General features: G+C 44.5%; 1 protein-coding gene across 1 annotated transcript in view; it reads left to right on the top strand.

The window, feature by feature from the left end:
* Nucleotides 1-7,751: 7,751 nt before the first annotated feature.
* The window catches only part of AKT1 (AKT serine/threonine kinase 1), a 77,153-nt gene continuing 68,536 nt past the window's right edge, over nucleotides 7,752-16,368 (top strand). Inside the window, exons 1-2 of the mRNA XM_040067082.2 lie at nucleotides 7,752-7,887; nucleotides 14,361-14,537. Of these exons, the coding sequence (XP_039923016.1) occupies nucleotides 14,492-14,537 (46 nt within the window). The 5' untranslated portion in view covers nucleotides 7,752-7,887; nucleotides 14,361-14,491. The remainder of the gene's footprint in view (nucleotides 7,888-14,360; nucleotides 14,538-16,368) is intronic.

The following is a 16,368-nucleotide window of genomic DNA, read 5'->3' on the forward strand; positions in this document are numbered from 1 at the left end:
TGTCATCATCCCAGGATCAGGTCAAGCCTCTTCTGGAACTGAATTATCCCAGGTGTGCTTTCAATTTAAAAATGACTCTGTGAGGACAAATATTAGGACAATCACAGCTGCTTCTGTGCTACTGCACATGATTGTTATTTTATCATTTATAGGCTTGTCAGAGCTCCCTGGTGCTGTGTGCTGTCCTCACACTTCACAAGAGGCAACGCCTGCCCCAAGGAACTTATAATCAAAAACCGCAGAATGGGCTGGGAGAAGGGAATTAATCAATGATTGACTTTGTCTGCATTAAATACAGGAGTGTCTGAGGTATGGAGATTCAATGACTTGGCTAGGTTATGCAGAGAGTCTATAAAAGAATTGGGAATTGAAAGTAGTCCTCTTCCATCTAAATCCAGACATGTTGAGTCATCAGTCAATAACAAGACTGATTTCCATGGCAGTAGTGTTTGGAGGCTTTAATCAGGTTTCATGTCCTATTATGCTGGGTACTGTGTAAATATAGAATAACAGATACTCTCTGCAGGCATGTCCTTAAACAGATCCCTGCTGATTTCAGTGGAACTCTACACGTCCAGAAGGATACCCTGGGGTAGATCTGATTTTCTAAATAGGGATGAGGCACAGTAGGTGGGAGTAAAACCTGCAGGATTTATGGGGAACATACCATTATAGATAATAGGTAGCAACTTCTTTGATCCCTTGTTTTATTTTGAAAGAGGACAAATGAACGAGGGAAAATCATAAACCTTTTCAGTGATATTCTGGTACCTATATGCTTTGAAGTATCTCAGTAGCGGTGTTTTACCGAAATGTAAAATTTTTCTGCCCGAGAATAAATCAAAAAACACTTAAAGTGGCAAAGCTTTTCTCCAGTTTTTAACGCAGTCTTTGGCGAAGAGTAACCTCTTTGCTAGCTTACAAGGTGGGACTGTGAAAGGTAGATGGAAAATAAAGATGCTACAATGGGAGAACTGTGAGCACGTTTGGAGGACATCTGCTAAGATGTTATCGGTGGCAAAGAAGCCCTGCCCATTCGGTGACATCATTCCCTACAACTGCCAGCCTGTCCTGGCAGGCTCCGGGGCTGCAGCGGGAACGCTGTGTGAGAGCCAGGCTGGATGCGGCAGAGGAACACAGTGGGCTTGATTCCCTCTGGGCTGGCAGGGAATAAATGGCTGAGGAGCAGTCGCTTCTCGAGCTGAATGCAGATGACAAGGCAGCGAAGACTGCAAGGCCAGTCACCAGATTGCTTTCTTTCACGGTTGTCTTTATTATTTTAAAAGTTTAGTATGTTGGATGAGCACCAAGAAGCTCCTGCAGCACCGGTGTTCCACACCGGATATGGACGTGCAGAGAGGTGGGTTCTGTCCCACACAGCCTGGAGGGATAGTCTTGTCCTGACTTACACAGGCTCCTCTGGGATCCAGCTAATGCATGAGCCCTTCTGTTCTGGGCTGGGCTGGGAAGCTCAGCAGACAGGCAATGTCTGATAACTCGAGGTCCAAGAAAACTGATGCTCTGTGCCAAGTATGCTGAGGGGTGGGCAACCAAGTAGGTATTTGTTAATCACGACATGTGCAGGGGTTTTGAGCCTGAATTCTGCGTCGCATGTGTCTGATTCTTATTCCTAATATCTTCTTAAGCTTCTCCCCAATATCTGCTTATCTTCTGGTTTCAATGCCTTACTCTCTACTAGCGTGCTTGAATCAGGACTGTGTTGTTGAGGCAGACCTCCGGATCACATTGATTTATTGCAGTTAGGTTTGTATCACAGACCAGCCTGGGAGTGCATGAACTGAATGCCCTTCCAGTGAACCTAAAGCAGCGTGATCCACCAGAGCAGTTCACATGAACTCTGGCCATCACTGGGTATATAGTCCATGGGACCCCATTAAAGCTAGCCTGAAGCACCCTCACTTCCCTGAAACACCTTTGGTTTGGAGATGGGATCCTCAACATCCACAGAATCACTCAAAAAAAAAACTCCTCCAAGGCCACTACTGCTCACAGAGATCAAGTGCATTGCAGCTTGTTGCTCTCAGGGAACTTCAAGATGAGGGCAGAGGAAGAAGGTTCAGGCTTGGAGGGGAGCCCAGCCCCCTCAGAACAGGATGGACATAACTCACTCTGGCCACAGAGCACAACAGCCACAAGCTTATCTATAGGCACAGCTAACAAAACCAGTATAGAAGTAGCCAAAGGCTAGGAAAAGCACTCAAAATTTTTGTGACAATAAGACATCCAGCAGAAAAGGAAAAATCAGTTATTTCATTGAAGGCAAGCGGTAGCATAAGCGTAGACATCAAAGAAACACAGGAGAGAGATGCTCAAACAAATTTAAAAAATTATATAAATTATTACTGTACATCTCCTTTCACAGACTGCCTCTTGTATTACAAATAAAGCAGAATCTGAATATAGGTGAAGACATCAGTAAGCACAATTTTATGGCTGCAGTAGCCAGATTGTCAGACTAGAATGATGCTGAAATGGACACTTCTGCCCTTAATTTTCAAAACCATATAATTTTGAGCAGGTGGTTCAAAGCATAGCAGATTGTTGTGTACATGCAGATGCCATTAAAAACACACTGAAGAAATTACAAGCAATCCCCTCTCTTCTAGCATTATTATGCAGATAATAAAAACACTTGCCAGTCCACTGGGTAAATGTCATATGTATATACACTTTAAAGGATATGGGAAGCCCCTGTCACCGTAATGATTAAAACCTTAAAAACTTGATGGCAGCTCTTGCTCTTTAGGGAACTGCCAATGTCATGAGGAAGACTGAGCTGCTCTGTGCTGGCTGTCACCTGCAGATCCATGTGGCAGAACCAGTGCTCCAAGAAGCCACTGCTGTGCCTGTGCCCTCATCCAGCTGCGTGGCTGCTGCCCCTTTCACAAAGATCTGCATGTGGGGATCTGCAGGGGTAATCAACCACTGAAACAAGTTAAGATGCCCACACTACGCTTAGCTCTGTAATTTTAGGTGAAGAACATAATCAGCATGGGGTGTATGAGGGCTGGGAATGCAACAGGAACCTGAACGTTTTTACTTTTCTTTTAGTGTGTGTCTATAATATCAGTATTTGAGTCTCAGAGCATTTGCCTATCTGACTATAGGTAAGATCATGATGTTCTCTCACACAGATCATTGGAGTTTAGCTTTTTTGGGTATCTTTCCCGATCTAAAAATTCATGACATGTCACTGTACAAGGAAGGGGGAAAAGCAGCAGTTTGAAGCAGACTTCATTCCCTCCAGATCAAAGCCCACATCTTCTGACATGCATCTACAGCACCTAACGGTGCCTAGTCCAGACTGAGACTTGTTGTTATTATTGTAACAACAGAAGCGACTGCAGTGGGGTATGACACAGAACTGATATATTTGCTATTTTTGTATTTATTTAGGGGGGTTTTTTGTTTTGTTTTATTTAGTGCAATTATTTAGTTTATTTTGTTTAGTTTTGTGCATTTTCTGTGCAAACCAATTCGGTTGCTGTTTATGTATCAAACTCCCCAGAGCATGTTTGCCCCTTGTCATGGTTATCATTATTCCTGGTGAAGAGGACTGTACTGCTCTCACTTTGGAATTAACAGCATTGACACCCTGCCATTCCAGGACTGTCTGGCTTTAGCATCCAGGGAACAGAAGCACGAAACCAAAGCTGGGTCTCCTGTTCAGCCTGTTCCAGGACTTCTAGCAAGCCATGAGGACGAGCAACAAGGCCTTATTCAATGTTTCTCTCCAACAGTGTTACCAGTTCAGCTGACAGCAGTTTTGTAGGAAATTCATCGGAGAAGTACAAATTAACTCATACATCTATTTAGTCTCAAGATGAATTTCTAAAAAGCAAACACACAATGTTTCAGCATGACTCTATGTATTATTTTTTCCAGAGAGCCTGCTATTGTTTTGCTATTGAGAAATACACCTTCAAACATTGGATTAGTTCAGTTTTAGAAGCACAACTAAGTTTATTATATTTGGTGCTGTGAAAAGCACTCCTAATTTCTATTTTTATTGAGCTAGATTTTTTTCTCTGAGACCAAAACTGGGTTGTTTGTTCAAAAGATATTAATGCCTAGACTGAGATACCAGCTCTGTAATTCTAATAAGATGTCATATAGCTTTTTCCTCTGAGTGTGTCTGAGTACACCCCACCTTTTAAAAAGGTAAGAACAAATTCACTGTTGGCTCACAGAGGTGCTGTCATTACTTGAAATCATGGAACAGAGCTTGTTCTACTGGGGCTTAACTCAGTAATTCCACTTCATCTTACCATGCTAGTCTTTCTTCTTATGCGGGACTGGATAATTTTATCCAGAGCTTCATAATTTAAACATTTAGAAATAACTTTTATTGAATTAATTGTTACCTATGTATGTGTTAAAAATGGACGGGAACAGGAATGACTGCTCCTCTGGCATGGTATCAATACACTGTCTGGAAATCATCCATTCTTTGCCACTAACTCCCACATTCAGTATTTTCGGGTAATGTAATAGCAGTTGATGCACCTTATCCTGAAGCACTTAATAAACTGGAGTTAACAGATGTGAAATCTGAGGAAGGGCTCAGGGAAATCTAGGGACTTCCCTGAAAATTAGGGTTTATAGACTATAATCCCACTGATGATAGCTGAGTGATAAAACCCACATTGTTTGTATTTATAACAATTCTTGAGTGATTTCATTGTTCTCAAAGAAAAAAAAAAAAGCTGCTTTTGTTCATTGTTGATACAAAGTCACTCTTGTTGTTGCAGACCAGGCACTTCCTACTTTACCTGGGTATTTTTATCCACAGTACTTTGCTGTGTTTGAGAGATAAGCCCTTATTCCAGACTCTGAATCACACTTCCCCCTCAGATTTGGGGAATGTCAGATCCAGATCGGGATTCAAACTTTCTAGTTTGGGCCTGTCTTTCATCATGGTAAATCAACAGTCGGCAAATCTAAACAATATGTTCATGTTGAAATCTGGAGGGTTTTTTTTAATTGTACTTCCTTTCTAGCAAACAACGGACGTTTATTTTCTTCTCTTCAGGACAGAAAACTGTTTACTCTATGATCTTATTTTTTAAACTGCTGCTTCATTTGCTGGGGGATGTCCTAATGACCTTGCTCACCATGCAGCCTGGGAGCTTATCAATCAGGAGAGGAATTGCCAGGAAGCTCTCCTGAAATCAGATCTATTACCAGAGATCCCCCTGCCTGGACCGAAGTGTCTCACAGCCAGTGAACTCCTATACTTAAATGCACTCTTTACTTCTAGATATAACTACAGTCTGAAGGCTCAAAATTAGTTGATAAATTATTTTTTCCTTGTTTTTGTTAAGTGAAATACACGTCCTCTGCCTGCCTGCAAGTTTTGTACACTGATGATGATTTTAATTTTAAATACATCTTTAAGAACTGCTTACATTTTAATACACACCAAGTATTTTGAAAGTAATTCATGCTAGGTCAAAATGTGATCACAAACCCAGATTTTTCCTTTCCTTTATCTTTACATCTTAGAGAGTTCTCACAGCCATTCCATTCTCCCTGCCTGCTTATTCTGCTAAAGTGCCTGAATGGTACATTTTTAAAACTGTGCTGAAATATGCCCCAGTAAACCTAAAGGTGACGCACAGAAAACCCCACGCTGGTGTAGCTGCTCTGCCAGCAGGAGCTGCTCTGTATGTTGGTGGGAAAGGAAGCATTACTCTTTCTTCACCCTCCATGAAGAAGAGTGAAGCATTTTCTCCTCTGCCTCATTGTTGGCTCTTCTAGCACAGAGGGATACCCAAAATCCAGGAATGCATTTGACGCTTGGGAACCCTGATGACAGATATGATCAGTCAGACCTAGCTGATCAAAACAGAAGAAAGTGAATTTCAGTAAATGTTTACAATCATCAAAATGATGTGGTAAAAAAGCCTCTTATTATATCCAATAGGTTTGTAAAGGCAGAGCTGTATTCCCCAGCTTTACTGCTGCAAATACGTTTTATACACTTTTATGTTGCCAACAGTGCAAAGCTGTGGGAAGATGTGCTGTTTCCTAAATTCCAGCCAGCTTCCCATTGCAGAAATGTGATCATCAGTGATCGTATGTTTCTGAAGAAATCCAATCAGTTCTTACAACCCATTTAACGTTTATGGCACTGTCAATTTGAGAATAAGCAAGATCCCTTAATGACCGAAGAAGACAAATTTTGATAGTGGAAGGGCGGAGAAACGTTAATTTGTCATAAGGTGTTTCCACAACATTGTTTTTCAGAACAGAATGGCTCTCAAAAACCTTACCAAAAATATTGCCATGCTGTAAGCAATAGTTGAAGCAATCTGTGATGTTTTGAGCCATTCCTGCTGTGAGAGCAGGATGGCCTCAAGTGCAACATCCAGAATAACTACCTCGGCCCACCCATGGGCAATTCCTTAACACAGCCTGTCCAATGTGTAAGGGGATATTGGAGCATCCTCCAAGGTACTGTGGTACCTCATCTAATCATCTGGTATTTTACAGGACTGTAAGGGAAAGCTCTGAGGGCAGAGAAGCAGGACTGGCACCCCATGCTTTTACGGGAGCTTGCTGGAAGCACCCCAAGTGGTTTAAAGGAGCCTGTCCCTTCCTAGAAATGCTGGGGCTGCCTAGGCCTCTCACCTGTGTAGGGTTGGGTCCCTCTTTTTTGGGGTTGACTAGGGAAGGGCAACTAATCTGGTGAAGGGACTGGAGAACAAATCTTACAAGGAACTGCTGAAGGAACTAAGGGAGTTTAGCCTGGAAAAAAATGAAGCTCAAGGAGGACCTTATAATTCTCTAGAACTCCCTGATGGGAGGGTGTAGTCAGGTGGAGCTTGGCCTCTCTTCCCAGTGACAGGGCCAGAGAACATGGTCTTATGCTGCACCGGGAAAGGTTTAGGTTGGACATTAGCAAGAAATTCTTCACAGGAAGCGTGTTATGACATTGGAATGGGCTGTCCTTTTCAATGGGGGGTGGCGGGGTCACTGTCCCTGGAGGTGTTTAAGGAAAGACTGGATGTGGTACTTAGTGCCACGGTCCAGTTGACATGGTGGTGTTCGGTCATAGGCTGGACTCGATGACTTGTCTTTTCCAACCTAATTGGTTTTGCGATTCTGTGAAATTGTCCATGCTCCAGGCAGCCGGTTCTTAGGCCGAGTCAGGAGAGGCACAGCGTCCCCAGCGCTCCGGTCCAAGGCCGGGACGGCGCCAGGGGAAGGGGGAACGCCGGGCCGCCCAGGGCCAGGAAACGCCGCCCCCGGGGCCTGGGGCCGGGCCGGCGGGTGGGAGGAGGGGGCCGGGCCGGCGGGCGCTGCTCCGTCGCGCTGTGGGAGCTCGGAGGGCAGCGAGGCCACCAACCCCGTCCGGGGAGCGGCGCGGAGCGGAGCGGGGCGGCCCCTCGGCACGGGCGGGAAGCGGCGGCGGGACCCGGCGGCCGCTCCGCGGAGGGTGTGAGCGAGCGCCGCGGAGACGCGTGCGGGACGAGCCCGGCCCGGGCGGCGGGAGCGCGGCCCGGGGGTGCGGGGGGAGGCGGCGGCGGAGCGAGGCGAGGGGCGGCCTCGCAGGGCGGAGCGGCGGGGAAGGCGAGCCGGCAGCCGGAGCGGGCGTACGAACCCCACGGGCCGAGCGCCTACGAGAGGGGGAGGAGGAGCCGCCCCGCCGCCCGGGGATGGTGAGGAGGAGGCGGCGGCTGCCGGGAGCCCAGTGAGGCCTTCGCTCGGCGCCCGCCGCAGAGCCCGCCCGCCTCGCCGGCCGCCCCCTTCCCCCGCTCGCTCGCTGGCTCGCTAGCCCCTTCCCTCCCCTTCCCCTGACTCCCTCCCCGGCTCCCTTCCCCTGCCGCCGCCGCCGCCGCCTCCTCCCCGGGTTCCAGCCATGTAAGTGACCCGCTCCCCGGTTGGGAAGGGCTGGGGGAAGGAAGCGCCGGGGCCGGGGCCTGCTCGGCGCGGCCGCATTGTGCGGGGCCGGGAGGGAAAGCAAGGGACGGGAAAGGGGGCGGCCGCTCTCCCTTCGCCTTCCCCTGGCGTGGGCTTCCCCGGGCGTGGGCTTCCCCGGCGGCCCCCGGGCACGGCCCGGGCCGGGTGGGGGGCGAGGAGGCCCGGGCTGCAGGCGGCCCCGGCCGGTCGGTCCGTCCTGCCGGCGGGCCCGGAGCGGACAGGAAGCTGTTGGCTCCCCGGGGATGCGGTGGGTGAGAGGGCGGCGGGGCGGGGGTCTCCTCTCGGGCCTGCCCCGGCCCCTGAGCGAGCATCCCCTGGGGAAACGGCGGTGGGGGCGGCTGGGGGTGGTTTGTGATATTTCTGAAACAGCGGCGAGCAAAGTAGCCGAGGGCCCCCCATTTTCCCACCTCCCCCGCCCCCATTTTCTCCCCTTGTCTTCTGCGGCCGCGTTGTTCAGCCCAGCTCCGCTTTGCGGACCACTGAGTGTTTGCCGACGGGGGTGTGATTCTCTCCGTGGGCATTTGGCGTGTGTAGGTGGCTGTGCAGCGCTTACGGACTTGATTTTTTTTTTTTTTTTTTTTTGCAGTCGTGTTTTGCAGAGGTGTAGGGAGCTGTCTGCAGATGCCCCCCTCCCCCCGCCCCCAGGTGAAATTCTGCAGTTACCGAAATGTTCTTAGAGACTTGTAGGACTGGTGTCTGTTTCTTTGTAAAACACATAATCAAGCATATAAACGTTCTGGTACTTTTAATGTATTTTACTGACAGGACGCTACTGATGCAGATACAGCTTGCACCTTATCGGTGGTGTGTTTCCCCCCAGCCCCGGCCCCCCCGTGGGAGATATTTAAGTGTTTTGCTTTGTTTTCCTACCACCTCTTAACATGTTAGAAACAAATCCATGATTTGCGCTTGTTTGTTTTATTTATACCACGGGAGGGATGTACATTTCAAAATACAGTTATAAAAGGGAGTTGCTAACACTTAATGCTGAAGAATATTTGTTTGCAGGTAAATAAATTTGACATACTGCGTGACTAGTAATTACTTTCATGTGGTAGTTAGTTTCATGGTGACAGCCGCACCATTTGTCTGAGTTAGCAGATTTAAAAACACTGTGGAACTACCTTTGATTTTTTAAAAAATAGTAGGGTTTTTGTTTTGGGGTTGTCTATAGAACTGTTTTTGGTGTGCAGCAGTGGTAAATCAAATTTAAGAATTGATCCAGTGTCCACAAGTCACTTTCAGCTCCAGTATTCACTTACAGTTTTATAAAAATGCCCTATAAGTGATTACATTAGCAATTAAATAGTTTCACAATTGTCTTGATTTCTTTGGGGACAGAACAAAACTTCTGTTACAAATACTTTAAAATGGAATTTGATTAAATACATCTCAGGTTGGTACTGAAGTTCCAACAGCAGCACAGTTCTTAAATTATATGAGCGTAAACTGTAAAAGGACTTGTTCTTGTTTGGGAACATAAAGATTTTATCTGGGCTGCAGAGGAGGTTATGGAGAAGTCGCTTTTCTGCCATCACTCAGTTTTGAAATAGGTAGCTTAGTTTGTCCTATCAAACTCTTGTTGTGTTTGCAGCGTGGACAGTTGGATGTCGTAACTGTGGCCCCTCACCTGAACAGCATTAACCTCATGTCTATTGATCAGCAAAGGCAGGAGAGGACAAATATTTCAAATTATAGTTTTGTAAACCTACATTAGGCTAACAGATTAAAAAAAAAAAAAAAAAAAAAAGGAGATGTAACTGTAGAGATTTTTGTTTTCCAGTTCCCATTTTCCCCATAACTTAGCATCTGAGAATCCTTTGTGAACCTTGTGATCAGCTGCACTTGCTGCCATGAAATTCCGGTTTAGATGTGGTGTCACTCCACACACAGCACATAATAGCAAATACTGGTGACCACACCTAAGTCGTGGCCCACAATGCCTTTTTTGTAAGGGAAGCTAAGATGGTGGAACAACCTGGTCCTTCTAAGCTTCCTTGAAAGCTGTCTGCCCAGATTTGGTAACTGGGTCATGGTGCGAAGCTGCTGCAGGCTCAGAGGGCCTTGAGCACAGTGGAATCACTGCTGCTCCCATGAAACACCCAGGGCAGGATTTGCGTAACGCAGGAGATGTACTCGGCTGGTCAAAGCCTGGTGGGAACATCTATCTGTACGCTCCGCTTGAATCGTTGGCTGGAGCCCAACTTTGTTGTGTCTGTGCAGTTTGGGTGCAGTTGGCTGTCAGCTGGGAGCTTGCACTGGGAAGAGAGCAGAGGTTGCTCGTGGCATCCCATGTAACGGGCCCGAACGCAGTGCCCTGGTCCAGTCCAGTTCCCGTGTAGCTCATCTGCTCTCCTGACAGTGTCGTGTGGCTGCAGTAGGCAAACTTGGGCAGCTGGATCCTGTTTTGCCTGGTCCTGCTGCTTTGCATTTGCATGTAAGGATGTGATGCACGTTGGGCTCAAGGTGTCCTGGGAGAATCAGGAATGTGCCACGCCAGGGCAGTGGGCATCGGTAACTGGTGGTGTGACAGGGCAAAGTGTTAGCCCAGGGGAACGCTATTTTGTGATTTGCTTTCTGATCTGGGCTAAGGAGTGCAGCCTGGACACAGTCTGACATGCCAGGATTGAGGGTAGTGGGTCAGAGTCGCCTTTTAGTCACTTGCTTACCCTCCCTCCTGAGGATGAGGTGATTACCATAGGTGCTCCTGCATCCCATAAGCTTAAGCTTCAGCATTACGGACGGCTTCCTTTTCTTCCTGATCTGCTCTAGGGTGTGAGCAGAAACAAATATAAAACTTTGCATTGGAAAGAGGACAGGAAGTACAGATGAATATTTCTGCTTTCTTAGAGAAAAAAGAAGGTGAGGATACTGTATAGAGGAGAATGAGAGAAGGAGCTCTAATGTGAACTCTCCAAATACGGAAAAGATGGTTCTGCTCCACCTTCTGTTGGATAGTTGGTTTGGCTAACTACTTAAAGCAGGTTTCGCTGCTGCAGTGCCTAGGGAAATGAGTTATCTCATTATTTATGAAGAAATTAATAACCTTTAAGGAATTAATATGTACGCAAAACCGGTGTCACCATGACACAGTGCTGATGTCATGCCATTCATGATTTACAGCGCTTCAGCCGTGTGAGGACTATTTCAGTGTTAAAAAAAGTATTACAGAAAGGTGTATTGAAAAACAAGCAAAGAGAAGACTAAGAGAAAGGCCAAGTTGTTTAGCTTTTGACAGTATTCAGTCCTGTGCAGGCACAGACTGGAGCAGCCAGGTCATACTTACCTCAGATGCCCTCTCTTCACTGGGAACCATTCCTAGATGACCATAAATGAGGACTGTAATCATTCCTCTTTTTTTTTTTTTTTTTTTTTTTTTTCCCCTCTAAGAATTTTATGGAAAAGGAAATTTTCTGGTTTACACATCTTCAGTAGTACATTGACCTATAGTTAACTTGCTCTACTATTCCGAGAAATTACTTTTGCTTGCTGCCACTGTCTTCAATAATGTCTCTTACTAAAATAGATGTATTAGGCACAGCTTGAATGTGTGTTTTAAAATACACTAGATAGAGCACGTTTACTGCTGTGGGAGCTATGTCTATGGACATCTCATTAGACAGTGAGAAGGGATCCCCAGCTCTTGCATTGCAAATTAAAAATAGCTTAAATTTCTCCATGTGTAGTAAGTACTCTAACGTGGCTGACTGAAGGACTGAGGTGGGGCCTGTGCTGCAGGTTGGTGTCAGGAAATGTTTAATGTTTTTCCACTTTGTTGTGCCATGGCTTCTTTACAAAACCCTCCACCCCCTTCACCACCCCTCTCCCCGGAAAGGAGGTGGGCAGGTAAAGACACATCCCTGAGAGCACAGCTGCAATAGCAAGTGGGAAATGTTTCTTGGGTAGAAATGGTAAGGAAAAGGCACGCCAAGCTCCTTGGACACCAGAGAGTAGAAAAAATAGTCCCTCTGAACTTTGCATTTCTTTGTTGATCTGCTTTTTTTGGCTCTGTTGTCATTCAAATTTGGATTATTAAATGACAGTTTAGTTGATGACAAGCAGGAAGCTGCCATGTGGTAATCCTGGCAAGTGTTAACTCAGGAAAACCTGGAGTAAGTTAGCTGCAGATTGGAGAATTCTGGTCCTTCATGCTTTTTTATGTTTTTAATAACAGTATTGCCCTGTCTACAGACTAATTTGTCTTGTAGCTTCCTTTTTTATGTATGGTTGTTGGGAAGAATATTGATTGCTCAGTGCCTCTAAATGGTTGAATGCAGAGGTAGGATTGCACAGTCCCTGCACTCTGTATGACACAAAGTTAGAAGTGTTAACTTTCACACCTGGGTGTTGCATTTCCATACTCAAGCTGTGATAATCTTGGGGGTTTTGTTCAACACTTCGCAAATTGCTCAAAGCTTCTAAGTGAGGTCTAGTCTCCTCTTGACATCAGCAAGCAAGTCTGGCTTGCATGGCTGTTGTGCGTTGTGCATGGCCATTTTGAAAGGAAAAAGCCTGCTACGTTTGTCAGGTTCCATCCTAATTACTCTGGAGCTCACAGTTTGTTCCAAGGTATCTCTAGCAGATGTGGATAACTGGTCTCTATTCTGCAGCATACGGTTCATGTTTTTATAATTTCAATAAATTCAAATTTATTTATGAAATTAGGAATTCTTACATGTCACTTGTTCCAGGGTAATTTTTTGTGTTTCTTCCCTCCCTCGGGCAAACATCTGTTTCATGGAGTTGATAGTTCTAAATAGTGAGATTGGCAGATGTATAATTTGGAAAAAAAAACCCAACTCACCTTGTTTCTGAGCAGAAGTTCAACATAAACTGTTAACTGGAAAAGCTGAGGAAGAGTAACAAACAGTGTAGGTTTGTGGGCAGAGTATCAGGGGAGTGACCTCCTTTCTCCGTCCATTTCTGCTGGCAGTGATGGAACTTGTTCAAATTCGCGCTTTGTGCTTTGAATGCTGCCTGTTTCAGATCGCTCTGATGTGGTATGAAGCCCCCTGCCCCTGCTGGGGTTTCAGGTCTAGGTTGGATTCATTTTGACCACCTGTTTTCTTCCATCCAGTGTTGTGTCTTAGTGAGTTATGGGGAATTAGTTGCTTTTTAATCTAGTTTCTGATGGATGGCTATCACCTGCATGCTCAGAGATAATTGTTGCACGCGTGCCAAGTGCATGCAGAGATGGTATATATTTGTCAGGTGGGAATGGGATGTCTCTGTGGTAGGTGGGAGACTCCAGTAAAAGCCAGGTCTTTGGTGGCACTTTACAAATGCTGCTGGGTTTTGTTTTATTAAACTTGTTGTTTGCTGCTGGGAATTTGTCACCAATTAGGTTTTTTGATCACTCAAGTAATACCAAATTGAATGGCAGCATGGACACTTCAGAGAGTACAGAAGAATTAAAGAAAAACGGGGAATATCTGTACCACAAGCAGAAAAAAATACCCAGAATCAATTTACTAAAATAATAAAAGTTAATGCATTTGGGAAGAGATTACATTCAGTGAGGGAGAGAAATGCACAGATTGTTTCTGTGATAGTCAGCCATGAGCAAGGCACATTTTCAATAAGAAATGGCAATCTTCAGCTATTTAGAGAGGGACTTTGTCTCATAAAGCAGAGGGGTAAAAATCCCAAGTTGTGCTTCGGTGTATTTCATTGTGAGAAAGGCACCAGCAAACTGCACTGCATTTAAGGAAGAGCAGTAAAATTCATCAGGGTGCTATAAGGGTTGATTTGGGATAACAGTAAGGTACATGAGCTTATCTATGGTTGTTTGTATACCTCTAGGACAGGTAAAAGTTAGAAATATCAGAGGTAGAGAAGACAGTTTTTGGGGAGTCAAGGAGGTCTGAGTGGGATTAAGGGGATAATGTTGAAGGTAGAAAAATCTGAAGCAGGATAGGAATATTTACTAACAGAGGTTTATCTCTAAGACACACTGTGTGCTGGTTAATAGACTTTTATCAGACTGTAAAGAAACCTTCTAGGACATGTTGTAGAAATCTTCCTTACCAGGGAACATTGAAGACTGTTTTTTGTGATATTTCAGAATTTTTATTGTTGCAGAGAAGGAGGTGGTGTTGCAGAGATGGAGGTCTGCTTGGTAAAGTCTTGAATTCACCTGTAATTGACAGTACCTGGTAGTGGTGTGAGTCTGCCCATGATCAGCCTACTCAGTGAAGAAGCAGGACTTTAGCAGGCCTGTATTTTGGCACCTCCACCTGCCAAGATAAATTCTTGTGGAGAGTTAAGCCCTTGTTTAAGATTTGTAATAATAACAGAACAGAAAAATCCCAAACCAACAGTGCAGCAATGAAAACTCTTCCCTGTTGTATCTGTTGCTGTGTATCTGTGACATGCTTTGAGATGATGATATACTCTTCTTTTGATCCTTGTAGAAATAGCTGGGAAGGAGGAAATCGGAGAAAAACCCCTCATCCCTCTTGTGGAGCCTTTTGCTGGAGTTCAAGAATTTTAGCAGAGTGATCTTTTGCCATAAACTGGTTTTTCAAGAGACATTCCTGCCATTATGAATGAAGTAGCGATAGTGAAGGAAGGCTGGCTTCACAAACGAGGTAAGTGACTCCTCCCTTCTGGACAGTAAATAGACTCCATCTCTCTCTAATCTGGTGTTTAGCAGCATGTCTTCAAATAATCCATTATTTTTCTGTTTGTCCTAGTGGAAACAGCACATAGGGAAGATGCCTGACTTTTTTGCAAGCTTTATAACGTCTATGTGTAATGAGTTTTCGTGTGTGTGTGTGCCATGTGTTCACCAAAAATTGGTGTCAACTGCATTGAAAATGATGATAAAGGTAGCAAGTGAAGGAGATGCTACTTAGAGTGTTAGAGGTTAAACTGTAGTAAATAATTTTGGGTTGTATATAGATCTGTACCTTTCCTTTTCGTGCTAGAAGGGAGAATTAAGATGACTATTTTTGAACAGTGAAAAATATGCTTGTATTTTGTGAGCAATGCTGTGCTCTTGCAGAGACTTGCTGGAAAATGTGCTATTCTGTTTGTGTCTCTGGGCACCAGTGTCCTGGACGGGAAGAACAGCCTCGAGTTTGTGAACTCTGTGCATTTTGATTGTACCACCAATGACATTTGATTTTTATAAAAAGTCTATTCTTGACAGAGTGGCAAAACTGAAAAGGCAGTCACATGTATCATTAGGCTTTTTGCCTTTTTACACGTTTTCTTCCCAAAACTGTGGGTTTGTTCTTTTTTGGGGAGATGTTTATTTTCAAGTACCCCAGCATTGATCCTATAGGGTACTTGATTTACCTGTTTCTTTGTATTCTACTATTGTTTCTTGGAAAGGAGAGAGCAGTGTTCGGTACTTTCCATGAAAAGTGTCATTTTTTTGGACTAAAACCAGAATCTGTGCTCCAGCAGCAGGGAAGCTTACATAGTTCTGCAGACTCAGGATTTTTCTAGAGGGTTTGCAACAACTTGCCTGAAGGTGCAAAGGGTGTAGCATAATTATTTATGGAAGAAATTTGAAATGCATTATTGTAACCTTGGTAAAGGCTGATGGTTCTTCAGCAACAGTAAGAAATTTCTAGGAATTTAGAAAACATGTTGATAATGTGTATTTTAAAAGGGTGGAAGTGTATATTTCTAACAGTTGGATGTGCAGTGTAGTTTAGTAGATTGATGCTTGGTGTAGAGATGTTTTGTTCAAGTTTTTTTAGGAGAGCGTGTGGGTTTTTTTGTTCCGGTTTATTTCAGCTGGAAACACCTTTACACTCATTAGCTTAACTAGTTCATTCAGTAATTCTGCTGTACCCAGGCTGCTTTGTTCTGACAAAGTATTTGAGAACTATTCTGTGTTTGTATTAAATAGAAGAAAGAAATACAGGATTGTACTTCCCATTCCCATTTATGAATCTAGAAGCTCTTCAAATAAGAGATAATTTTTTGGTTTTAAACAATATTTTCAGGCTGAGGGTTTTTAACCATTTGTTGTTGCAATTCTTCCTGCACTTACCTGTAATTTTAAAAGGATTCTGTTAGTTTGAGGAGCACTGCACAAAAATCTGAGGGGGAAACATTTATTTTAAACTGTATGGAAAAGGCATTGTTAGGATGATTCAGAGGCACATGTGTCTGAAACTTTTAAACAGTCACGTTGTATTTCAGGTTTGCCTGTGTTTAGTTTTGGGATCTGAATTTTTGTTGTTTCTGGGATTATGATAAACTGCTTTCAAGTAAAGAGACCTCTGGAGGATGCCTTAGTAAAAGATGCCCAGATCTCCTGATCTGATTTTTTTTTTAGTTGTTTAAAAATTGCCTTGGAGAAACAGATTATTATCTCTGATGGTTTGCTGATAATATTATGGTGAGATTATATGCTGAACACATTCCCATTTTCAAAATGTTACTCTGCATGTTCCGCACATT

Source organism: Hirundo rustica, chromosome 6 (genome assembly GCF_015227805.2).
Source record: "Hirundo rustica isolate bHirRus1 chromosome 6, bHirRus1.pri.v3, whole genome shotgun sequence".
Lineage (NCBI taxonomy): Eukaryota > Metazoa > Chordata > Aves > Passeriformes > Hirundinidae > Hirundo > Hirundo rustica.